Here is a 24,229-nt window from a genome sequence, read left to right on the forward strand (position 1 = left end):
GATTTTTATAACTTATTATTTTAAATATAAGGAAATAAAAAGTGTACTGGCACATTTATTTTTTAAACTCAAGTATAATTTTCAGATTTTTTTAGTTAATAAATATTTGTAATTGATAATAAAAGGTGTTGTAAGATTTTTAATTAACTAATATATATTTTTAATAATTTATTATTTTGTAACTAAAGTGAAAAAAATTATACAAATAAATTGTATTTTTAAACTCTAAAATATTTTTTTGTATATTTTTTAAATTTATAAATATTTTAAATTTCTAAATATTTTATTTTCTAAATATTTTAAATCTAATTAGTATACTTATTTTATTTTTTATTTTTTAAAATATAAAGTAATAAAAAGTGTAACTATAATTTTTTTAATTAATAAATATTTTTATTGATATTAAATGGTGTTAAATAAGTAAGAGTTAATTTTTTAATAATTTATTATTTTAGATATAAGGTAATAAAAATTTTATTTTATTTTTTATGTTTTTTTAAAATTATTCAATTTTTTTATCATTTAATGATGTGGCAACTGACATGGCAGAAGACGTAGCAAAATAATGACATGACAAATGACATGTTCATCTTACTTCACTGCACTGATGATGTGGCGACATGTAAGAAGTCAAAAATACGTGTCACCTTTGATTGTACACATGTGTAGTAGACTGGCCAAAGTTGGGTATTTTTCAAAATAATTTGATGACGTCGTTGTTTTTCAAAATAAGTTATTTTAAATGGTTATTTTGGTGAAATTCTCATATAATTAATATTTTATTTACTTAATACCTTAATTTAATTATTTTTTATTTAAGATATTATTTAATTTATACAATATTTAGTAAAAAATAATTTTGTTTTAAAATTCTTTTTTGTTGGTACAAATATTCTACCATTTTTTATTGTAACAAAACATAAAATTCGTATTAATTAATTAAAATAATTTATTCTTACCTATTAAAACACCTTTTACTATCGATATAAAATATTTTTGAATTGAAAAATTATAAAAAAATACTTTATAATTTAAAAATCTAATTTATCGATACACATTTTATTACCTTATATATAAAAAAATTAAAAAATAATATTTTAGTTTTCAAAAAATTATTTAAATCAAAAAATATTTTTTAAAAAATAATTTTTTATATATTTAAAATTCTTTTCATAACTAAACAAATATTTTAAATATTTTAAATTAATTAAAATTTAAAAATATTGAATTAAAAATCTAAAAAATATTTTAATTTTTGGGTGAGGAAACGGAAGGGAGTCGGTGAGGTGCCTTCTCCAGGCCCCACATGGGACGCACTTGAGCATTTTGTAGAACATTTTGTGAATGAGTTCTGGAGTACTGGCCATTGGTTGTCTCAACGAGAAACCTATCATCGTCGTCTTCTTCCTTTACTAGTCGCTCAAGTGAAAGATACTCCGGTGAAAGTAGCAGAAAGAAAAAGACAAAGACCACTTGGGTAATGATGATGTTTATGTGAGCAGAGGCCACACCGCCGCAGGATTTTCTTTTCAAATTACTAAATCTCTAATGAAGCTTCTAGTGGACTTCCCTGCCAGGCCTTCCCACTTCTTTCTGTGTCTTTTCCTCATGTCTGATCATCAATTGGATCATTATCATTACTCTCTTAGAAATTGATCTTCACTTATGTAACCCAAACTATGATATGCACCTCTCACTGATCATCGTCATCCTTCAATGACTGCAAAACTCGTACACGCACCTCTCAGTGATCTTCGTCATCCTTCAATGACTGCAAAACTCGTACACGGAACGGAAAAGCTGAAACAAAAGAGTATCCAATGTCAAAGAAAGATGAGCTCATCAATCGACAAAAACGAACTACCCAACAGATCATCATGCTCCCTTTCATGTCCTAAGGCCATTTTAACTGTTTCATGCCTCTGGCTAACCTGATCCTTACTCGAAGACGCAACCTACGTCGTCACTGTCGTTACTACTGTTGCAAAGATGCCTATTCGGTGCATCTATGCTTCCCCCGCCGGCATTGCTCCAAGACCAATCATTGCCTTCTTTTCTTCTTCTTCTGCTTCACCTTCTCCCTCGTTAACCGCGGAAGCGCGATATACGATTGCCTTGAGTAGCTCCACCTCCGCCTTCCATCGTCCGTTCTGTATATATCCTTCGGCTCCCAAAACAGAATCTCCATTTCACAAATTATAAACATGGCAACAAGACTGGAAGCCGCCGGCCTCGATCTCCGATTGTATTTTACCAATACAATTGTATTTAAAAAAGGATATTTTTAGTCGCCTATGAACCTCAAATACCTTTATTTACTCACCCTCTGGGCTCTGGGTTAAGTGGGTCACCAGCTGCTCTCTTCAGAGCACTTCATCCAATTAATCGGAGTCCAGTGGTCACTTTTATTTGAAGACCCTTCGATTACAGCGCTCGTCATTGTCTTTACGAACGAAAACTATCTTATCGATAAGGAAAATATTAGGGAGAACTTCCTCCTTCGAGCCAACCGACTCGGCTCCAGTTTTCCCTCTCTCTGTATTGGAGCCTGATCGGTCTGAGTGTCGCACAGACACAGCACTCATCACAGTCATGGAGGCAACGGATCATATTATCATGTTCCCATTCATGGCCCAAGGTCATCTCATCCCTTTCATTGCTTTGGCCGAGCAGATCGTACGCCGTAGCAACTGTCTTGTTACCCTCCTTGGCACTCCTCTCAACATTCAAAAGTTCAGATCCACTCTTCCTTCTGACGCTGCAATCCGCCTTGAATCCCTCCCTTTCAACAGCTCCGACCATGGCCTTCCGCCTAACTCTGAGAACACTGACGGCTTGCAATTCCCTTACTGGATCCGTCTCTTCCAAGCGTCGCGGACTCTTCAGCCTGCCTTTGATCATTTCCTCTCCGATTTCTGTCGATGCCATGGGCGACCCCTCTGCATCGTCGCCGACATCTTCTTGGGGTGGACCGTCCAGACTGCCCGCAGTCTGGGTATCTACCACACCACGTTCACCACATGCGGAGCGTACGGCACCGCCGCGTTTTCCTCGCTCTGGACGAATCTCCCGCATACCAAGACTGACGAAGAGAAGTTCCATCTCCCGGGTTTTCCAGAAAGCTTTTGGCTAGATCGGTCCCAGTTGTCCGTTTATATGAGGGCTGCTAATGGAACTGACGATTGGTCGAGCTTCTTTCAGGGGCAGATACGGGCGAGTTTGGAATCTGATGGCATGTTGTGTAATACAGTGGAGGAGATGGAGCGAGCTGGTTTAGTGATCCTGAGAGGAATGACGAAGAAGCCCGTTTGGTGTGTCGCTCCTTCGCTTTCTTCTTCATTGCTTCGCTACCACGCATCATCGTCTGCTTCTCATTCTCCTTCTACACGATCAACCCATGATTATACAGGAAAGGAACCCGGAATCTCGATTCAAGATTGCTTCGACTGGCTGAACATCCACCCACCGTCGTCTGTTCTTTATATTTCGTTCGGCTCCCAAAACACGATCTCCGAGTCCCAAATTATGAATCTCGCCCGAGGGTTGGAAGCTGCCGGTCACCCTTTTGTCTGGGTCATTCGCCCTCCCATTGGACACGATATAAACGCTGATTTCAGAGGAGAGTGGCTCCCTGCAGGATTTGAGGAACGAATGAAAGAAAAAAAACAGGGGATTGTGGTGAGAAAATGGGCACCCCAGCTGGAAATCCTCTCTCATAAATCGACAGGTGCTTTTCTCAGCCACTGTGGTTGGAACTCCGTATTAGAGAGCTTGAGCCAAGGAGTACCTATCATAGCATGGCCACTGGCGTCGGAACAGTTCTACAATTCGAAGATGCTGGAAGAGGAGCTGGGAGTTAGTGTGGAATTAGCGAGGGGGATTTTTGGCGAGGTCGCCGTCGAGAGCGTCGTTAAGGTGATTCAAATGGTCCTGTGTGAGACCGAGAAAAGTGCCGATATGAAGAAAGAGGCCCTTGTTGTTTCTGAAATGATAAGGGCTTCCTTGCGAGAGGACGGAAAAATTGGTTCTGCCATTGATGCAGTTGACGATTTTATCAGGACGGCTAAATCAAAAAATTAAGCTGCGATGCAATTCATATTGCTTAGGTTCATTTGGCATTTAAATGATTAGCCAGTTATCTCACGTAAAACTACAACGCTGATCGGTGAGCTTTTGCCTGCTTCGTGCAAATCTTTCCCACAATAAATCAGCTAATTGGACTCAAATGAAAATCATTTCATAGGTTTCTGGCAGTGTTTGGAGGTGTGTTCTCAGCTTCTTCCTTTTCTTATTGGTCTGGTTTAATTATTTATTTTCATGAGTAAGGAAGAATGATGTGACGTACCCGAAAATATTATTTTTGTTGATTTATACGAGACTGCAACTCTGCAAGCAGCTGTGTTTTTTTTTTTTTTCGTCTGTGTATAGAAGTGCGAAAATAATTACTTTTCAATTTAAAAAGTTATCGTTAACAAGAGAGACGAATACATGTGGAATGTTGGATGGGGATTTGGTCTCTGAGATCTGAGAAGCCGTCGTCATCCCATACGCAACAAAACCAAGCGAAACTTACAAGAGGGAAGAGAGGAGCTTACGGGAATCCGAGCTTTGAATCTCCTTTTACCAGGCTTGGCTTCTAACTGCCCTTGCTATTTAATGGAGGCCATCGATCACATTATCATGTTCCCTTACATAGGTCAAGGCCATTTCATCCCCTTCATGGCTTTTGCACAATGCACAATTAATCGAGGCAAGAAGTAACTGTATCATCACCGTCATTAACACTCAAGTACAAAAGTTCAGAGCAACGGTACCTTCTGCTTCTATAATCCGCCTCCAAGAGCTCCGCTTCAACAGCTCCGATCATCTCCGACTTCTCTAGCCACGGTGGCCGTCCTCTGTGCATCATTTCCGACTTCTTCATGGGATGGACGGTGGAATGGGCGCGTAGCTTTGGAATCTACCGGTCTGTTTTCATAACCAGCGGAGCCCACGACATCGCTGCTTATTTCTCGCTTTGGTTGAATCTTCCGCACTCAATGACCGACTGAGACGAGTTGCACCTGCCGTGGTTTTCCGAATCGTTAAAGCTGAGTCGGTCTTAGTTGTATTTGTAAGATTATTTTAAATAGAATTTCGAAAGTATATATAAAAGGGAAAATACTGAAGTCATCAAAATATTTCTAAAACTACTTAACTTTGACCGGTCAAATGCCTATGTGTGTAGCCAAAAGCGACACGTAATTTTTGACTGCTTATGTGTCGACACATCATCAGGGCAATAAACTTATATCGACACGTTGTCTGCCACGTCACTATTTTACCATATCATCTGCCACATAAGCTATCACGTCATTAATTAAAATATTAAATAATTTTTTATTTAAAATAAAAAAATAAATACATTTCGTGCCACGAAAGCCCTCACTTAAGTTTCAATGTGTTTGCAGTGACCATGCATCACTGGATTTTTAGAAAGTTTGATTGTTGAACTGTTATCACAGTAAGGTTGTGAAATCATGTTGAAGATAATAGTAAGCAGCGATATGAAGTTTGAAGAAGAAAGTAGTTGGAATTGGAACAAGAGTTATGAAGAAGCTATTATATTTGATCTGGATTGGGGAGAAAGTGACAATGAATCTCTCACAATAAATAACAATGGAAGAAACATTGAAGTTGATCGCTGTGACAATTCAACAGAAGATATTGAGGGTGATTATTTAGATGAGTCAAATGAAGAAATAGTTAGAAGGCCACCAACTTGGATGCGAGATTACGAAAGTGGAGAAGGTCTCTTTGAGGAAGAAAATATTGTATACCAAACTTTGTTTGTAGGTAGTGATCTAGTCTCATTTGGCGATGCTATGAAAAAAATGAAGTGAAGAAAACAATGGATGCAAAAATAGAAATCATAGAGATAAATGATACATGGGAGTTGATAGACTTACCTGCTGAAGCAAAGAAGGTTGGGGTAAAATGGGTTTATAAGACAAAACTCAATCATAATGGAGAAGTGGATAAGTACAAAGCCCGGTTGGTAGTAAAGGGAGATACTCAAAATCATGAAGAAGATTATACTGAGGTCATTGCAGTCATCATGATCAATCCTCTCTCAGGATGATAAATTTTACATTTCTCATGTTGTATGAGAATTGCAAACCCCTTTTCTTGTAGCTGTCCAAAACTATGCAAATTAGTTTTCAGTTCTGAAACATAAAATACCTCAGTGGTGACTTGCACGAGTCCATTCACCAGCATTCTTATGTTTTTGTTTCATATCATAACCGTGCTTGAATTGTCTCTCAACTTTACAAAATTGCTAAAACTTTCTTCAAACTTGGAGAAGAGCTCATTCTTGCCACACATATGGTTGTTGCAAACTTAATCAATAAACCATAACTCCTCTTTACTAGATTCTTTGGAGTCCACGTATGCCATTAACAACATTTCTTCATTAACTTCTGCATACTGTGTCTGTGTCTTTGTCCCCTTTGTTGGACATTCGTATGGTTGTAACAGTCAATAGTAGATTTGTCAATGTTTTACCTACCTCATCCACTTCCTCTAAATCCACCATGACCTCGTCCTCTACCTCCTCATTGTCCTTCATAAGTAACTTTCAATGCTTGTTCTTCCACAACATGATTATTCATGCGTTGTCCATGCAATAGAAGATTGCTTTGTAGCACATCAATAGACAAGGTGTCTAGATCGTTAGACTCTTCAATAGAGCACACAACATAGTCGAATTTTATAGTCATAAATCTTAGAATCTTTTTAATGACCACAATATCCTTCATTTTCTCACCATGAATGCTGATCTTGTTGGCTATAGTAAGGGTTCGAAGCAAAGTATTCATTCACAGATTCTCCTACTTTCATGTTGAGCACCTCGAACTCCTTTCAAAGTGCTTATCATTGTACTCGCTGCACCCATGCCATCCCCTAGTACTTTTGCTTCAAGGAGTCCAAAATATTCTTCATTGTATCCTTGTTCAAAATAGTTTCCAGGACTGATCGATCAATGACTTGGAAGAGATAATTCTCAACCTTCAAATCCTTCAGCTTTGTATCTGCAATCACCTTCTTTTGTCTTTTTGTGAGATATGCCCCTGCTTCTGCTGTAGGGATCCCTTCCTCTATTAAGTCCCAATATTCCTTCGAGCGCAGAAATTTTTTCGTGAGCATACATCAGTGATCATAGTGTTCATCAAACTTTGGAATTGCTGGATGAACAAAGCTACTTTCAGTTGTCATTCTTACTAGGCCTCAATAGTTAACTCAACTTTGGTTTGGTCCGGGTCGGGTCGTTGGTCCGATCTGGTCTGCACCCATTTACTAGGCCTCAAAAGTTGACTCGGCTCGAGTCGGGTATGGTCCGGATCCGGTATGCACTCTCGATGGTTCGAATTAATTATGTTTCTTAACTTTGGGCGGAATTAATTTTAGGCCATCGTCGTCCCCGCGACACTGGTTCCTGAAACAGTGTGGGACAGGAAAATTTCAGACTTCTCGACACCGAGGCCTCACCACCGAAATAGTGAGCACCAATAGAGGCACGGCCGGAATTAATTTCAGGCCACCGTTGTCCTCGCGACGCTGGTTCCTAAAACAGTGCGGGACGTGAAGATTTCAGACCTCCTAACATTGAGGCCTCGTCCCGAAATAGCAAGCACCAGCAGAGGTGTTGCACGTGACCTCTTTCCTTCTACGGTTGCGATGCAAGAAAACGAGGGGTAATCGTGGGTTTGCCAAAGAAGATTTCAGACTTTTCTCCTTGTATGGCTAAGGCTTCGCCGATCGGAATTTTCCTTCCATAATGGTCGCCGAACTAGTTAACCCAGCTCTTAGAGATGGAAAATTCGTTTATTAAAAGAAAGAAACAGCTTACAAATAGCCTTACAGAAAACAAAAAGTTCTTTCGTTTAACAATTCGAAAGAACTGGTCTAAAGACTATAGTTCTTTTAGTAACAACTTTGACAGGGATTTTGCAGGGAATTGTGAAGATGCCAGTTTGGTGTAGTGGCCCTTTGCTCCCTCCTTCCTCACTCCAAGACCGCTTCTCGGTTTCTGTTTCCATTTCTGAACTGTCTCTCCCGCGTCCTGGAAAACTGCATGAAATCTCCATTAATCATTGTATCCAGTGGTTGAATATCCACCCTCCATCCTTTGTTCTCTACATTTCCTTTGGGTCTCAATTCACTATCTCGGCTTCCCAGATGATGGAGTTGGCCACTGGAATAGAGACCAATGGCCATCCTTCCCTTTGGGTGATTCGCCTCCTGACGGACACGACATTAATGTTGGTATCGAAAGAGACTGGTTGCCCCTTGTCTTGGGAGAGAGAATGGAGGAACAAATACAAGTCTAAATCTTAAGTTCGGTAAAATTCAAATTCTACAGCGTACGTCTGTTCTTCTCCTTCCGACGAGTTCATTTAAAAAGAAAATGGACGTATAGTTTTTAACCCACGTTTTTAAACATAATTGTATAAATGATGAAATTTTGAATTTATTTAAAAAATACCCAACTTTGACCGATTAATTATACAGATACCATGTCATTAAATGACACAAAAATCATCTGTTTAAAAGGTGGCAATCACGTCACCATCCATCTAGTACTTTTTATAATTGATTTAAAATATTTATAAATAAAAAAATATTCAAAAAAATATTTAAGAGTTTAAAAATCAAATTTATCGATACACTTAATGCTGATGTGGTGTATGATGATATGGCATGACGATGTGTCAAATAATTTAATGATGTAGCACATGTGTGATGATGCGTCCATTGATGTATCATTGGACTCTGATGCGTTGAGGTGATGGGGTGACACTTAATTCGGTCGTAACTCAGTTAAAATTGGGTATTTTTTTAAATAAATTCAAAAATTCGTAATTTATGTTTAAAAAATTGGATAAAAACCTTAAAGTCTTAAAAGAAAAAGTTGGAGTCGAAAATTGTGGGCGTTAAAACGTGGCGGGAGGCTATTGGGGAGTATGACGTCTACATGTCGAGCTCATGGGGCGAGCATCGTGAAGGTCGTCGCCTGGGGCACCGGTTGCGTTACCGGCCCGCCTCTCCCTCTTTATCCTTTTGGCTTCGCGGGTTCGTCTGCCAAATCTCCGTTTTACCCTCCTACTATTTATAAATTGATGGGTACCCTAGAATCTTGAATCTGAATAGTGCGTTATTGTTGAAAAAACAAAAAAAAAGAATCTAGACGAATATTCGCCGCGCCAATTAGCTTGCTTTTCTGTAACGTAACGTAAGTGTGACAATGACATACACCGAACTAGTAAGTATTAGCAGGCTTGGGACGGAAATTTCAAGTGAGAGGGCAAATTTGAACATTTAAGGGGTAGCAATTTGGTAAATTCAAGCGAATGGAGAGCCGTCGTCTCCTCTCAACCCAACCCTCTAAACTCGCCTGGCTTTATTTTTTCCTTGTATCCCTTGTTTTCTATCTTTGCTTCTCCACGGGAAATGGACTCTCTCGACACCTGCTTCGCTGATGGCTTCTTAGACTTACCGCTAGACATAACAGAGCTAAACCCTAAGCTTGAGGACCAACAGGCCGAGGCTGAGGCTGAGGACAACGGAGATAACCTTCACGAAAAGGCTACCCCGTTTGCTTCGCAGACGGATGCTCATGACGCCTCGGATGTTTTTTTTTACACTACTGATGAGGCTTTTCCTGTGAGTGCTCTGGTGCTTCGTTTTTCTTCGTTAAATGTGCCTTTGTTTTCTGGGAGGGGAGGAGGTAGGCTTGGTCTCTGGGCTTATTCTTTTTTAATCTGTTGTTGCAGGAATTTTTAGAAGAGTTAGAATGGTTATCGAACGAAGACGCGTTTCCGACGCTTGAGACGTTTGATATTTCGGTAGACAAGCCGAGCGCGGGGACGAAGCACCAGAGTCCCGTGTCCGTGTTGGAGAGCAGTGTCGGCAGCTGCGTGGGGCCCAAAAACCAGAACCCGGTCTCGGTTCTCGTGACCGGCGAAGGAGCCGGAAGCTGCGGGATAGGATTTCCGGTGAGAGCGAGGAGCAAGAGACGGAGGAGGAGACGAGGCGTCTCGTGCTTCGCCGGCATGTGGAGCCAAGCGAGGATGGCGAGCCAGCCGCCGCGACGCAAATGCTTGCACTGCCTGGCCGAGAAGACACCCCAGTGGCGGGCCGGCCCCCTCGGCCCGAAGACTCTCTGCAACGCCTGCGGCGTCTGGTACAAGTCCGGTCGGCTTGTGCCGGAGTATCGGCCGGCCAGTAGCCCGACTTTCTCTAGCGAGTTGCATTCAAATTCTTACCGGAAAATCCTAGAAATGCGACGATTGAAACAAAGGGCAAATGATAGATTCTAAGACTTTTTGTTTCGTTCGTTCCTTTTTTTTTCATTAAGAAAAAAATAGTGGGTAAATGAATAATCATCTCTTTTCCCCGCTTCTTTTTTCTTTCTCTCAGAAAGAAATTTTTATTTTTTGAACAAAAAATGAATGAAAAATGGAAAAAGAGTAGTGAGCTGCGAGTCGTCCCCCAGTTATGTTAGCGTTTTTTCAAATCCTAATTATATAATATAAGTGCTCAAAGTTCAGACGAGAGAGCCGGTGGCAACGAATCAAAGTGATGTCATGGAGAAATATAGAATTAATGGGCGGCGCGCAGCGCTGCTGGCCACATCTTTGTTTCAAAATGGTGACATGGGGATGACCAGTTGGGGTTCAGGGTACCACCACCTCCATTATTCGCAACAAGATAAGACCCTTCCCACGTTGCCGGTTCTGAAAATTCTGAAAAACACAGTGGGACCTCGATTCATTGAAGGGAGGATGGAGCAGGCCCTTCTGGACTGCTTGTTTCGGTGCTTTTCTCTGCAACTGCTGCTGCACAAGCAATCGCAATAATATGATTTATGCTTTCTATCCTCGGCGGATTGGAAAGCCCAGCGCGAGATTAATATACTGATCCTGGACTTTTATTCTGGGAAATTCCGATAGATTTCGTTAACTATTTCGGAGTGGTTTCGATCCCTAGTCAGTAGTGTGTTATGTGGGATTGATTGTCGCCGTGAATCGCGAATGATAATGGAACAGTGATAGGGCGATCTGTATGATGGGGAGAGTATTATAATGGAGTTATGTTCACTTGGAGGTCTCACGTGATTCGGCATCTTTAGGTTGCTGGCACAAGATTCGTCCCTCAGGAGGCGGAGCTGCTCTCTTTTTGTTTTTTTCTTTTCTTTTTTGCGCTCTCTGCATCTTTACTACCGCTCTTTACCATAGAATGGGAAGAGGGAGACATAAAAAGAAAAAAAAGAGTAATGGACATTGACAGAGGCGGGAAGGATATTGGTCTGCGAGATTTTTTGCAACTTTTCTGTCGTTAAAAACTGATGGGAACTCTCTCATGCCTAAGAGATTGTCAAAGCGGATTCCTTCCCCGTGAATACCGCTTCAAAGGAAAGATCGTATTGTTTTTCTGATCCAAACTTAAATGCAAAACGATGGAAGTGTTTGAATGGAGCAAAGATGATCGCTTGAATATGCTCTTCTGCGAGGTGCTCCTCTCGCTAATGACTTTAAGAATCCCATATGAAAATTTGTATGAACTCAGTAAAGATATTGAAGACCTGTCGTCGTTTCTCAATGAAGATCTTCAATAACATCAAACAGTGGCCGTTACTGGGAGCAGAAACTCCAAATCATCTCTTTCCTTAGAAAAAACAAACAAACAAGTGATAGTTCTTTCTGATACCTTCCTTCATAAATCATGAGATAGAAGAATCGTCTAGGTCCAGTAAATGGAGAAAAGAATACGGATAATTCAATCGTAATTCTCTAGATGTTTCCCCAAGGATAACTTATTCATTTGTTAGTAACAGGAGAAAAAATATACTAACACAGCAACATAACAGCGAATTGAACATACCATAGTAGCACCCAGAGAAGCACTGGCAAGCACAACGATCTCAGAAGCATTTCCCCTAATAACAGAAGGGAGAACACCCACAAGTTCCAGACACGCCGAAGCGGAGACGGCGAAAGGGTCGACTACCCATGGTTTCCCCTACTCCGACCACAGAGCAGCTGCGGCCTTCATGGAATGGACCCATATTCAAGCAGAGAGCACCAGCGTGAAGCCCCCGCTGCAGGCAGAATGTTGGCCATGGATACGCAGTGGGTATTGCATTGGATGAGCGGACATCGGACATGTAGAGCAGATAGTAACTGCCATGACTTCCGGGGCAAAGCTTCTTCTGGCTGTATAAATCCTACTTCGTCTTTCTTCACCTAAATCTCCAGCTTCCCCTCTGCTCCTTCACGGCCCCGCGTTCTTCCGCCGCAAGCAGATGACGAGAAGTCATAGAAAGATTCTTTTCTTTCCAATGAAGTAAATGGAAAATTCCATAAATTATACATCTTTTTTGTGGTCTTGATACGATCTATTTTGGGTCCCACACCAGTAACCATCTGCAATCCGTTGGATTGACGCTATGGTGGGCCCATGAGGATGCGTGAGAGAAACATTTTAATGTGATTGCATTTCTCTCTTTTCTGTTACCGAGGGGTCTCATCGGTCACTACATCAAATGTCGTCTCGGTCCCTCTCGCCGATCCGGCTTTCCGATAACGCCAGCGCTCCCCAAGAAAGCCATGCTTTCCGACCTCTCTGCAGGCGCCGGATCTGCTCCCAAGGAAAGCCGAAGTCTGTATTGCCTCATCACCATCGCTCTTCTTTCTCTCCTCCTCCTCATTCTCTCCTTCTCCAGTAATTCCTCTCTTCGATTCTTCGTCTCCCGCCCGGTTTCATCCGCTCCGAAGCTGCTTCTTCTCGACTCTTCATTGTCTCCTCCGCCCTCACTCGCCTACCTCATTTCCGGCTCTAATGGCGACATCAATCGTGTCATTCGCCTTCTCTCAGCCGTCTACCACCCGAAGAACCACTACCTCCTCCACCTTGATCTCACTGCCACTAATAAACAGAGGGAGCAGCTCGCGCTTGCTGTGCAGAGTGTGCCCATTTACCGCGCTAAACGGAATGTCGATGTCATCGGTAAGGCCGATTTCGCGGATCCGCGTGGCTCCGCTGCCCTTGCCGCAACCCTTCATGGGGCCTCTATATTGCTGCGGTTGGCTCCCAATTGGGATTGGTTTATAAATCTTTCCGCCAAGGACTACCCTCTGGTCACACAAGACGGTACTATTTCGTCCACTTCAATTTCTTGGTATTCCTCATATTTGTTTTTCCTTCCGACGTATTCTGGAACTGAAACTGGATCCACTGTGACAGACCTTCTCCACGTATTATCTTTCTTACCGAGAGCTCTAAACTTCGTCCAGCACACCAGTAATTTTACTTTGAGAGAGTGCGTACTTCTCTCTTTTTTTCCTGACGAATGAGATTGTTTATCCACATTTATATCTTTTCCCAATTTCTGATTGATGTGTTGGGACGAGCATATATATTTATTCACGGTCATGGTTATTATAGATCTCGCCGAGTAAGACTGATAAATGTGGACCCCGGATTTTATCTCTCGGAAAGGAGTGATATGTTCTATGCTACCCAAACGCGCGATTTGCCAAATTTCTACAAGTTATTCACAGGTTAGCTTTCTGTGCAGCTTTCCCTTGTTTATAGTTGAATGCATCTTGTTTCAATAAATGCTGGTTTGTGTGAGATTTACATGTTAGTGTTTACCGTCTTTTATTTACTCGAGTGACAGCGAATTCTTCCCCATATGGAACTAACACTCAGTAAGTAGACCCAGGTAATGGAAGCAGAAATTTAGACGGCCATACTGAGCCACTGCCCCGCCCTCCCCTGGTTCTGTCGATGTTGCTATAATGCGGGGAAACCTTAATCTGACCTTTAGTAGAGTGAGTGCCTATTAAGATGGAGAGCAGCTGCTGCCTGGAACAAATTCTGCACTTCTGTCAACATGATCACTTTCTTAACGCAAACTATTTATTCAATATTAGAAAATAAGGAAGGTGATAGCAGAGGATTAGGTGACTAACATTAGTTTACGTTTGAACCTGATGTCTTGGGTTTACTGTGGAACCCAGAGCCTCCAGAAGATTTGCCATTTGACACGATAAGTAAGACTGGTTTGAGAGAGCCTGTTGATTATATGGATCATGAAGATGTTTGTCAAATTGGAACATAAACAACATTTTTTTGACCCTCTTAGTGATCAATATGTGTTCGATACTCCATTGTCTAAGGCTCATAGGAGATTTCAAGTCTATTTTGCTTTTTTAAGCTGTGCTCATTCCTTTTGGTCATTTATCTGTTGCTTTTGTAACTCAGTGAGCTTTACTGCTGTTGTCCAAAGGTGAAGAAGGAAACGCATCTAGCTCGAAGTGCCCTTTCCACCTTGTGTTGCCAAGGGTCATAGAGAAGCAGTTAAGCTTGGAAATGGTCCTTTTAAATACTTTTCAAAAGAATATGTCCTTGTAAATAATAGTGACTTGCTCTCTTCTTAAGCTGATTCTTTAGTTGGTCTTTTTTCCTTTAAATATTTGATGTCACACTGGGATTCAATTCAAGTTCATAACTAATTATTTAAGGAATATGTGGCTATCGATTAACTTCTCACTGAGAATAGTTAACAGAAGTCTTGAGGAGGTTACTAATGACTCGTCACTTCCTTTATCTTTTTCTCAGCATGTTTGATAGAGTTGGGCAGCATAATCTTAGGAATCTTGAGTGTTTCCTATAATGAAATATGTGTAGATGGTGGAAGATACACTTCAAGTTAAAAAGGGTAAATTCTGATTTGCTTGAAGGCATAAGAATCTTCAGGAATTTTGTTTCTTCAAGTTTTTCATGTACCTTGTGCTTTTAGCCAAATGGCTAGGTTCAGTTCAACAAAAGCCATTTTATACAGGAAGAAAAAAATTAGCTGTAGGAAAGGGCACTTGACCTAAAGAGGTATTAAGTTTTTGAAGTATGAAATTTTAGGATATAATTATTTCATCCAGAAGTATAGAATTAGCTTTTCCTTATGATTGATTATTGCCTTTTCAACTAAACTGCTTCTGGAAGAAGTTATCTGCGTTCTGATTGCCTGCTTTAATCAGACATTTCATAGCAAGTTTGGATTCAAATGAATTAGCCAAAATATCTTGTGATGTCCTTACAGCTTTATAAGTGTATGCACCTTCGGTCATTTGAAGTCTATAACCAAATGGAGTCATTAGAATGCATGTTGACATCTTTTTTCTCCCATGCAGGTTCTTCTTATGTAATTCTAAGTCGCAAGTTCGTTGAGTTTTGCATCTTGGGGATTGACAATTTACCGAGAATTCTTTTGATGTATTATGCAAATACCCCTTCAGCACATTTGAACTACTTCCATACCGTGTTGTGCAATTCACCCAAGTTCAACAACACCACTGTTAACCACAACATGCAATTTGTTTCATGGGATGACCCTCCCAAACGAGATCCACGCACCCTTGGTCTGAAAGATTTGAAAGCAATGCTTGAGAGTGGAGCAGCATTCGGGACCCAGTTCCCTGAAAATGATCCCGCTCTAGACCTTATTGACCAAGAGTTGCTGAATAGGAGCCTTGGCAGGGTTGTGCCTGGTGGTTGGTGTCTAGGTGGAGATGATGATCAATGCACCCAATGGGGTGATGCCGATGTTCTTAGACCTGGCCCCGGAGCCAAAAGATTGGCAAAATCTGTTGTACAATTATTTTCTAATGGCACTCAGAGGTCCAACCATTGTATATTTGAATGATACTTTTTTGCTCGTTTGTTTTGGATTCATATTGTTGTTTATTTCTGTAGGTTCAGCTTCAGTAATTTCTGGGATTCCCTCTAAATGGTGTAAGAACATTCTTCTTATTCTAAAGCCCTTTTAGGGTGAAACAATGAAATTGGCAGATTTTTCAGATTCTCAGAAGAGTATATAAGGATGATACAAGAACTTGATTTCTTTCAGATGAGGTGTACTTGACCAGCTCCCTAGATTTGAATAATACGAACTACAAAAAGGTTTCTTGGAACAATCGATCCACTAACCTAGAAGTTAAACCGACTCAGAACCAACGAGACTTGAATTATTTACTAGGGAATCCTGCCAACCCAGCTCCGATTAATGTGACCACCAAAGAATGAGAGACAAAAAAGGAAAGGTAGATATCAGAGAGAAAATATAAAAGATCATTCACCAATATTGATTAAATAAATCGAAAGCTTGCTGAGATGCACCACCAATAACGTAATAATGTATCAAACGAATCCAAATATTTCTCACGAACGTTACAACCTGTCTCCTTGATTTACAATGCCTTCCTTCCCTTCATATCGAAACATGGCCCTCTCAATTCTGGGTTCAAGGCGGTAATATCACTGGCAGTGCAGTCCCCAAGCCCCAGGGCTTCTTCTTCCCCTGTTTGTCCTGCTGTATATGTCATCCTTCAAGTTTTACCTTACCTCCTCTCCGGTCACATAAACAATAAATCGCCACAACTATCCTTCAATGGTCCTCCTAGTATTGTTGACGCTGACCTCCTCTACCTTTCTTGGATTTGCCCTTGCTCTCCTGCATCTTCTTTTTCTTGGCTTCAACAGTTATCCATGTATAATCCGGGGGAATCATAAATGGGTCTTGAATATCTTCTACCCGACTAGTGGGGCCTGACATCACGGAGGAATTCTGACGGTATGGGGCCTTGATCCAATCAAACCATGAACTTGAGGACTGTGGGACAAGGTTTTCTCTGCCTTCTGACTTGGAGGCTCCTGGGCTTGAAGGTGGCGTGCAAAACTCCTCCAATGGCTGTAGCTCTTCAAACCTCGTAAATGTCACCATCACCCTAATGGTAGGAACAACTGGAATTGCAACCTGAAAGAAAACCACAATAAAATTCATCAGAAAAAATTAAATAGAGGAAGCAGAATATCTAGCATAAAAAAGAATAGTAGGGCACTATCTGCCAGAGGTGTTGCAGAAGGTCACAGGACAAAAATGTTGTCATCCATGGATTACCCACACCCATCTCATGGGCAGAAATGGCAGAAACCAATCCAAAAAGCAACGGCTATCCAAGATGATAAGTGGCAGTAACCTTGGTTATCCCATATGACAAAAGTAAGCAGGTAATCAAATGATTACACAATAACATTAAGTGAAAGACATATACAAAAGAAAAGCACTTTAACAGAAAGGAGTTCAACAAAGATCAAAGGCAGCACTGGCAAGCACCAGAATGTGTAGGACCACATAACAAGTCGTGAAGCATGAATCCAAGATAACATGAACAGCCATGCTTCTAATATTGTTTAATTATCAAACATTAATTACAGCTTTTACAGTCAATGATTGCCGAACCATGGTCAACCGTGAGCAGAAGCAAAAGAAGTATACTAGATGTCTGCACATAATTGTCCACACTCCATGCTGTTCAAAGTCTACCAGCTAAATATAGAATCATGTCGAATTCTTGTGTAGGAAACACACACAATAACACTTTTTAAGGCCTTCTGAAGTTTAAGATATCCCAGTCAGAATAACATTCCAAGCTTGCAACCACCTCTAGAATGGAGGCCAAAATGCCAATAAAAGACGCTTAATTCATTTTTTTAAGAAACTTTAGTGAATAGGGAAGGGCACTACGTCCCAGATGCTTGTTTAAAATCAGTCTGAAAATGAAAAGTTTGTAAATAGAAACATTATGCCCCACTGGAAGACAGTGACAACTACATACAAAACAAAAAGCACAAAACACTGGACAATCCACCTAGAGAAACTATTTTGGGAATAACATTTTTTAAGACTAAATCTTAAGTACAAACCCCAATCTACAAGTAATCAAAGTCAGTCGCATGAATATGGAACTATTAGACATCTCATTACACCGACAAACAGATGCGATGAGAAACGAATTAAGACCGACAACAACTCTCCACCAGGCAGAACCCACATTTAAGCTTGCTCCCTTCCTTGACCAACAATAGTGTCGGGTGGGTGGATGCAGGACGGAAGCAGACCATGACATGTTACCTGATCAACTTTGAGACGGCCCCTTATCCAGTTTAGTAAATAATAATTATAGTTCAGAAAATGAGCACCAATTATTTTGAAGCTCGCTAAAGGAACCCCCCAATTCAGTTCCTTCATTGCCACATGTCACCTTCTTCAACCCTTTCCTCATTACTTCCCATGAAACTTATGGCTTCCATAATTTCTAGTGAATGGACTGACCACCATCACCAAGATCCTTCTCACAAATGAACCATTTGTTTGCGCCATCTTAAATGACACTCTAATTTCTCGTGTATGGGTGCTACTCCCAAATGTTTATTAATACTTTCTTCAAATTTTGCTCAGCAAACACACCAGAAAGCTGCACTACCTACTCTGAGAAAGTATTGATCAATCCATAACCATAGTAGGAAGGCCAAATTACAAGCATGAAAGATTGGAGACACATAGATAGGCCCAAAATGAAAGGGAAACGCACTACACTACAAACAGTTATTTTTTTTTTTATTTTTTTATTTTTAAAGAAGAAGAAACACGCATTCTTCTTAAGCTATAAGGAGTTGATGCATGTTTCGTTCTACTTCTTCACTAGTTTTGTACACAGAGCATTCGGCATGCATTCACAGAAATTTTTTAAAGAGGTGCACTGCATGCCTAGAATTATGTCTGAGATGTTTAACTCTTTCAACCTCAATGACTTGTATTGAACTAATAGTCTTAGTACCCATTAAAATGTTCATTCACTCGAAGAATATGAAAACAGCTTGGAACTGCACTCAGGACTTTTCTCAAGCCTTCTATTACTTTGTGGTGGGAAGAATATGGGGGTAATCTCCAAATAGAGTCCCGAATTTTCCTAATTTCAAATACAGCTACAAGAACTGTATTTTACAGAGTCAAATCCCTAAGTACAGCTCACAAGAACCTGGCAGAATTATTTATTCAAGCTTGTTCACTTAAATTGTTTAAAAAAAAGCCGTTCTACCCCTCCTGTTCTAATGCAGTGACAGAGTAAGAGGTGGACCCCCAAAATTTCCCTTCCTTCCTGAAGCTGGGAGAGAAGGACATGAGAGAAATCCCCTCCAGTTTTCCTCTCTGTGAACTTCCCTATGCTCTCTGGCGCAAAGCAAGAAGCTATCCTGCACAGATGCTAGGGGGCTGCTTGAAGCACCTAACTACCACTTTACATAAAATAAATAGAAGATATTTAGCCCCTCACCTCTCCCTCAAAATGTATAAAATTTTTAAAATCTTTATGGACAAATTTAAAATTTCACATGTCCAATGCTTCAATTACAGATATTTGCCAGCAAGATCTCAATTATATGGCTGCATTTGGAAATACAGCAAGCTTGTGGGAAATTGAAAATTAAGCCAAAAATAGAGCTGTATTTAAAATTTTCTTACAACAAGGATAATCTCTAGTTATAAGATATACATGCAAATGTGTAGGGTTAATGGACAACAGTTAGAATCCAAACCACCATACCCAGTCAAAATTCACAGATTATTTCTCCTGAAAGGAAATGTCAACACAAATGAATTACTTCCCACTCCACCCTCAGAGATTGTATTCTCAAAATCCAAGTCATCTCTACCTCAATTGAAAAAATGCACAAAAACTACCATACCATACAAGTCAGAACCTTCATTCAAGTAGCAAATTTTTAAAACAAAACTACCAAGAAAAGATAAGAGGCTCAACCGCAAGATGGACAAGAAATAAAACAAAATAAGAAGCAGAAAGAAAGAAAGAAAAAAACGAAAAAGACAAAAAAAGCCATCCATGTAAAGAAAAAGAAGGGGCGAGCACATCAACAAATGGTCCTAACAAATATACCACCATCTCATGTATAAAATTGCATTTGAAAAACCTTTAGGGTCCTATCGCTGAATAGCATGATAGTACCATGTACCCCATTGATGCCTTTGCAACAAGAGAGGTAACTAATTGGAGAGAGAATGAGAACCCTAGCCATGTGGAAGGTAAATGTAAAACATCACCATAGATTTAAGGATGTAGAAGACACAGAAACCAACTATTAAATACCAAAATAAAAATAAAAGCATATAGTAAAATCTGAATGCAATATTCGTTAAGGTCAATCACCTTTACTGGAAATGTCCCTGGAGGGAGCTTAGTTGTAAGTAGTTCTCTTAGCCGACGAATTGCCTTCACCTTGTTGGCTAGAATGTCAAGCATTGGTAAAAGCTCTTCAGTCTGAAGTGGAAAATTTGGTGAAAGCCAAAGAATCGGTCTTAACCCTTTCTTGTACTCACTTTCTCGGCTACTATTCTCCCTGCGCCGAGGTCCACTTTCAGAACTACCAGCAGACTTTCTAAGATCTCTATCCTTCCCCTTACGGTGGTCCTCTGCCATGGCTGAGACCTCCACAGAATGCCTTCCTCTCTGATATCTAGACGGAGAAGATTCTCCAAGGAGATCACTTACCTTCTCATCCACACAAACTGAACTTCTTGGGGGAACCATCTTTTTTTGTGTTTCATGCTTGCACCCACGCTTTCCCCAGTTGCTAAACCACCCTTTTTTTTCATGATTGATCTCTCCATTGCTAGAACTGCTCATGTCTTCAACAGGGATCTCCCTCGCCTCGTAACAACTGTGCCTATGAGGAATAATCCCATCTGACGAGCTATCATCATTAACCTCCGAGGAGCCCATTTTAAGAGCTACTTCCAATTGCCTCTTTTCATCTTCTGTCAATAGGTCCTCATAGCCCTCACTCTCTGTATCATTCCCATTGCTGGATGAGAAGAACTCATCATCTGTCATAGCTCCAGGAACCTTCCTAGATTTAACACTTACTACCACATGGTGCATATCATACACCTTGGCCTTCCATGCGCCCACCATTTCTGTTTTCTCCTGCCTCCGCCAAGTTAACTGCGGCAATAACACAGCCTGAGTTACATCAATCCCAGGTCTGAAAATATTAGTCTGTGACATTGCAGCAACTTCCTGTTGGATTTCCGCTTCAGTGGCCGGTGCCCCTGCGCCATCCAATGCATTCATCACCTCCTTATCCTTATGTGAAATCATGCAAAGTGACCCGGGAGGGACCCGCCCATCCTCAGTCCCATCTCCAAGAAACAATATGCTCTGATCTGAGCGCTGAATCCTGAAACCATCAAAACCTGCCAACGTCATATCAGCCCTCAAATTTGATCCCCTTTTCCATATCTTGTATGTGTCAGATGGTGCTATCCTAGAAATAAAAGGAATTACGGAACTTTCAAAATGGAAAGTGATCTCCATATAAAAATCTCTCATTCTTCTCAAGGTTCCAATCAAACGAGGCAGTCTCCTACACCATTTGGCCCATGCGAGTGGCTGGTAGTGTCTCACAATTATCATGGCAATTGTCTCCTCTCTTGCACATATAGCTTCTTGAAGGGCACTCCAACCATGTTCATTCTGCAAGCTCCAATCAGCCCCAGCAACCATAAGCATTTCAGTAGCTGTAGCATCACCAAGCTTGACGGCTAGATGGAGTGGGGTCTCACGGTTAGGTACATCTCGTCGGTCAACCACCGCAGAGATTTGATCGGATTTTTCTTCTTCAGCTAATGAAGCCGCCTCAGTACGGATCTCAGCTGGGTCTGCTAGCCGAGGAAGGGAGGCCAATATGTGCCGCAGGGAAGCATAATCCCTGGAGATTACGGCCTTATGGACGGGGCTATGGACGTATTTGGAAATTTCAAGTCCCGCCATTGATAGGAAGGATCGGTCAATCAGAAAGAACTCTAATCATCAAAAGCAACAGAAAAAACCCCAGAGAAATAGTCGTTAAAAACGGTGAGGAGAAGGTCAAGAGCAGCTCAAAACAATCTACAAAATAATTCCAATTGATCAAAGGCAGGAAAGCTAAAATGATCTAATTCAACAAAGGAACAGGTTCTACCGGTCCCCCTTTCAAATGGATCCAGAAACACCTAAGAAGAGACCAAATTGGAGAAACCCGGGACAAACATATACGGTAAAAAAAATGGACAAATAGAGAAGACCCACAGACCTTTCGCCAAAGGAATCCTCAATCACCACAAGAATCAGACGCGGTACGTAACTGTATTCGAAATCTCACAAGAAAAGATATCAAGGAAAGGAAAAAGGGAAATAAGAAAAAAAGAAAAAAGACTACGCTTTCTGCTGAGGGGGATGGGGAAGCAATGAAAAGATCAGAAGCAGTTCCCAATCATGGACGAATGAACAACCTGGCCTCAGATCTCCTCCAGAACTCCAAGAAAGAATTTTTCCAGATGAGAGGTTATAAAGAAAAGGAAAAAAAGAATAGACCCCGAAAGGTTCAAAACCCCACCCCACCTCAAAAGCATATAAAACAAGAGATCTCTGCGTTTTAATCCAGACCAGACAAGCCCAAGAACATGCATGTATCGAGGGAAGAAAGAAGTGCGGAATCTGTTAAAGAAACGCAAAGATGAAGAATCAAGAAAAGAGTGCTCGAAAGAAACAGAGCCCCACCATCGAAGCAATGGAAACCCAACACCAGAAACTAATAAAGCAGGTAGAATATAAGCATCAAATATCAGTTGAGGGAGAGAGAGAGAGTAACAGAGAGAGAGTTACCTCTCCCCGCTGCCAAACGGATTAAAAAAACAAAAAGAAAAAATGGGGTCTTCGCAATCCCTGCTGGAAACTGCAGAAAAGGAAGACTCGCCGGGTAGATACCCTGTCCGCTTCTTATTACGAGAGAGAGAGGAAGCAACGGTTTGTCTAAAAGGCAAAATGGATGGATGCGGGTACTTTCCTACCGTTTTCTCTCTTGATTACTAACTCCTTCTCATCACTGATCAGGCGGGCCTCCTGTTTAATAATCCCCGAACTCTTTCCAAAGCTGACTAAAGTCTACAGAGCGTGAGCGAGTGCGTGAGCTTCTTCTCCCTCGCGCATGGACGACAAAGCAAACCAGACCAGACCACAGACGAGTTGGCGATATCAAACCCGATTCCCTGACGGCGTTAAAAAATCGAAACTCGTGCCCTTGCGTCCATCTTATCCCCACCCTTCACGAGGCCTAACTGTCTGACGGTAGACCCGAGACCGTCCATCATCAACCTTGACATGCAAATCCCCTGTCTCCAGTCATATAGCCATGAAAATTTTCTGCATCGGCACTCCAAAGCAAACAAACAGACGAAAAAAACCCATTTTCGTGTTCTTTTCCTCTGTATTACCAGACGAGGACGTACTTCGGGTAGATGAAGTGCAGCTTCGAGGGCAATAAAGTAACAACACTCTAAATCGTCCTCACGGAGTCAAAGATGCCAACCTCCCTCCATCCCCTTTCTCACATCTCCGACTCGCTAGTTGTAACTTGTCAGCTGTCACTCGTTCGGCGAAACACCAGACGAAGCAGGAAGAGAGGGGACAGGGACATGAGACGGCCCCGGTGGAATCGTGGCAATCTGTCGTACACGTGCTAGAGTGATTCACAGTGCGCCGTTGACACGTGGGCTTCAGATCTAGTGCAGGGCAGGGCCGGAGCTTTAATTACTCGAGTAATGACAGAAGTGATTAATGATTAAGAATTCTTTTACTAATCGTCTTCGTTTCGAAAGTCACGAGAGAGTAGATTAAAGGGAAATTTACCTCAGAGTGATTGGTGAGACACGCGTGGTGTAAAATCTTGCAAAAGTGTTTCGGCTCAGAGACAAGGTGGAATAGTGGGACCCCTGCGCTTTCAGAACGCTTGTGTGTGAATCCGACAGTGTCATTATAGCTTGATGAGGATTTAGAGGTGTGATGTGCCCCAACGTTTTTGAGACGATTACCTCACGCTTGTGAAGGTTTGGATCCAATCATGCACGAGTCACGACTCCTGAAAAAAAAAAATAAGAGGAGAATCCCATCTTCTGGAGCCAAACATCTTCCTGTAATTCCCTTATTATTTAAAACTCAGTTCAGGATAAGACAGATGCTGAATCTGTTGTTACTTTTACCTTTTGGCGCCATCGACGAGCTTCTGATAGAATCTGGTGATTTCAGGTTTCAGCCTGCAAGAGCTGCAATCAAAGTACAAAGACAAAAACACAGAACACTTGAACGGTCATCACGCAAACACCCCCTTTCGACAACTTAGGGTGCCGAGTCTGCCGACTTCTTTTAGTCTCGTTTAATGGAAAAAGCAAGTCAATACGGATATCCATTTCCTGGTAAGCCTCGGATGGGGCAGAGAAACCAAAACCACTTAA

The 24,229-nt window shown here is 41.2% G+C and overlaps 4 protein-coding genes across 4 annotated transcripts; 3 read left to right on the forward strand and 1 right to left on the reverse strand.

The window, feature by feature from the left end:
• The first annotated feature begins 2,348 nt into the window (after positions 1-2,348).
• Positions 2,349-4,332, forward strand: LOC137962839 (UDP-glycosyltransferase 92A1-like). Its single transcript, XM_068809939.1, has one exon. The coding sequence runs from the start codon at positions 2,593-2,595 to the stop codon at positions 4,078-4,080; it is 1,488 nt and encodes a 495-aa protein (XP_068666040.1). The 5' UTR covers positions 2,349-2,592; the 3' UTR covers positions 4,081-4,332.
• Positions 4,333-9,450: 5,118 nt separating this feature from the next.
• On the forward strand, positions 9,451-10,513 carry LOC137963928 (GATA transcription factor 1-like). Its single transcript, XM_068811160.1, has 2 exons — positions 9,451-9,705; positions 9,816-10,513. The coding sequence occupies exons 1-2, from the start codon at positions 9,493-9,495 to the stop codon at positions 10,359-10,361; spliced, it is 759 nt and encodes a 252-aa protein (XP_068667261.1). The 5' UTR covers positions 9,451-9,492; the 3' UTR covers positions 10,362-10,513.
• A 2,031-nt stretch (positions 10,514-12,544) lies between these two features.
• LOC137963027 (beta-glucuronosyltransferase GlcAT14A-like) lies at positions 12,545-15,902 on the forward strand. Its single transcript, XM_068810206.1, has 4 exons — positions 12,545-13,194; positions 13,288-13,363; positions 13,489-13,604; positions 15,237-15,902. The coding sequence occupies exons 1-4, from the start codon at positions 12,651-12,653 to the stop codon at positions 15,746-15,748; spliced, it is 1,248 nt and encodes a 415-aa protein (XP_068666307.1). The 5' UTR covers positions 12,545-12,650; the 3' UTR covers positions 15,749-15,902.
• Positions 15,903-16,176: 274 nt separating this feature from the next.
• On the reverse strand, positions 16,177-23,192 carry LOC137962486 (uncharacterized). The gene is made up of 2 exons (XM_068809376.1): positions 20,109-23,192; positions 16,177-16,858 (listed from the first exon to the last, which is right to left on the reverse strand). The coding sequence occupies exons 1-2, from the start codon at positions 21,729-21,731 to the stop codon at positions 16,502-16,504; spliced, it is 1,980 nt and encodes a 659-aa protein (XP_068665477.1). The 5' UTR covers positions 21,732-23,192; the 3' UTR covers positions 16,177-16,501.
• Between the last annotated feature and the right edge of the window lie 1,037 nt (positions 23,193-24,229).

The sequence above is a fragment of the Aristolochia californica genome, unplaced genomic scaffold (genome assembly GCF_029961685.1).
Source record: "Aristolochia californica isolate CCGP_79_NKW_82.1479 unplaced genomic scaffold, dmAriCali1.0.hap1 SCAF_4, whole genome shotgun sequence".
NCBI lineage: Eukaryota > Viridiplantae > Streptophyta > Magnoliopsida > Piperales > Aristolochiaceae > Aristolochia > Aristolochia californica.

Coding starts and splice junctions, on each gene's coding strand:
- LOC137963027 (XM_068810206.1), top strand. CDS start 12,651: ATGCTTTCCGACCTCTCTGCAGGCGCCGGATCTGCTCCCAAGGAAAGC. Junction 13,195..13,287: donor CCCTCTGGTCACACAAGACG/GTACTATTTCGT, acceptor CCACTGTGACAG/ACCTTCTCCACGTATTATCT. Junction 13,364..13,488: donor AGTAATTTTACTTTGAGAGA/GTGCGTACTTCT, acceptor TGGTTATTATAG/ATCTCGCCGAGTAAGACTGA.
- LOC137962839 (XM_068809939.1), top strand. CDS start 2,593: ATGGAGGCAACGGATCATATTATCATGTTCCCATTCATGGCCCAAGGT.
- LOC137962486 (XM_068809376.1), bottom strand. CDS start 21,731: ATGGCGGGACTTGAAATTTCCAAATACGTCCATAGCCCCGTCCATAAG. Junction 16,859..20,108: donor CAGGGACATTTCCAGTAAAG/GTGATTGACCTT, acceptor GTTTTCTTTCAG/GTTGCAATTCCAGTTGTTCC.
- LOC137963928 (XM_068811160.1), top strand. CDS start 9,493: ATGGACTCTCTCGACACCTGCTTCGCTGATGGCTTCTTAGACTTACCG. Junction 9,706..9,815: donor CTACTGATGAGGCTTTTCCT/GTGAGTGCTCTG, acceptor CTGTTGTTGCAG/GAATTTTTAGAAGAGTTAGA.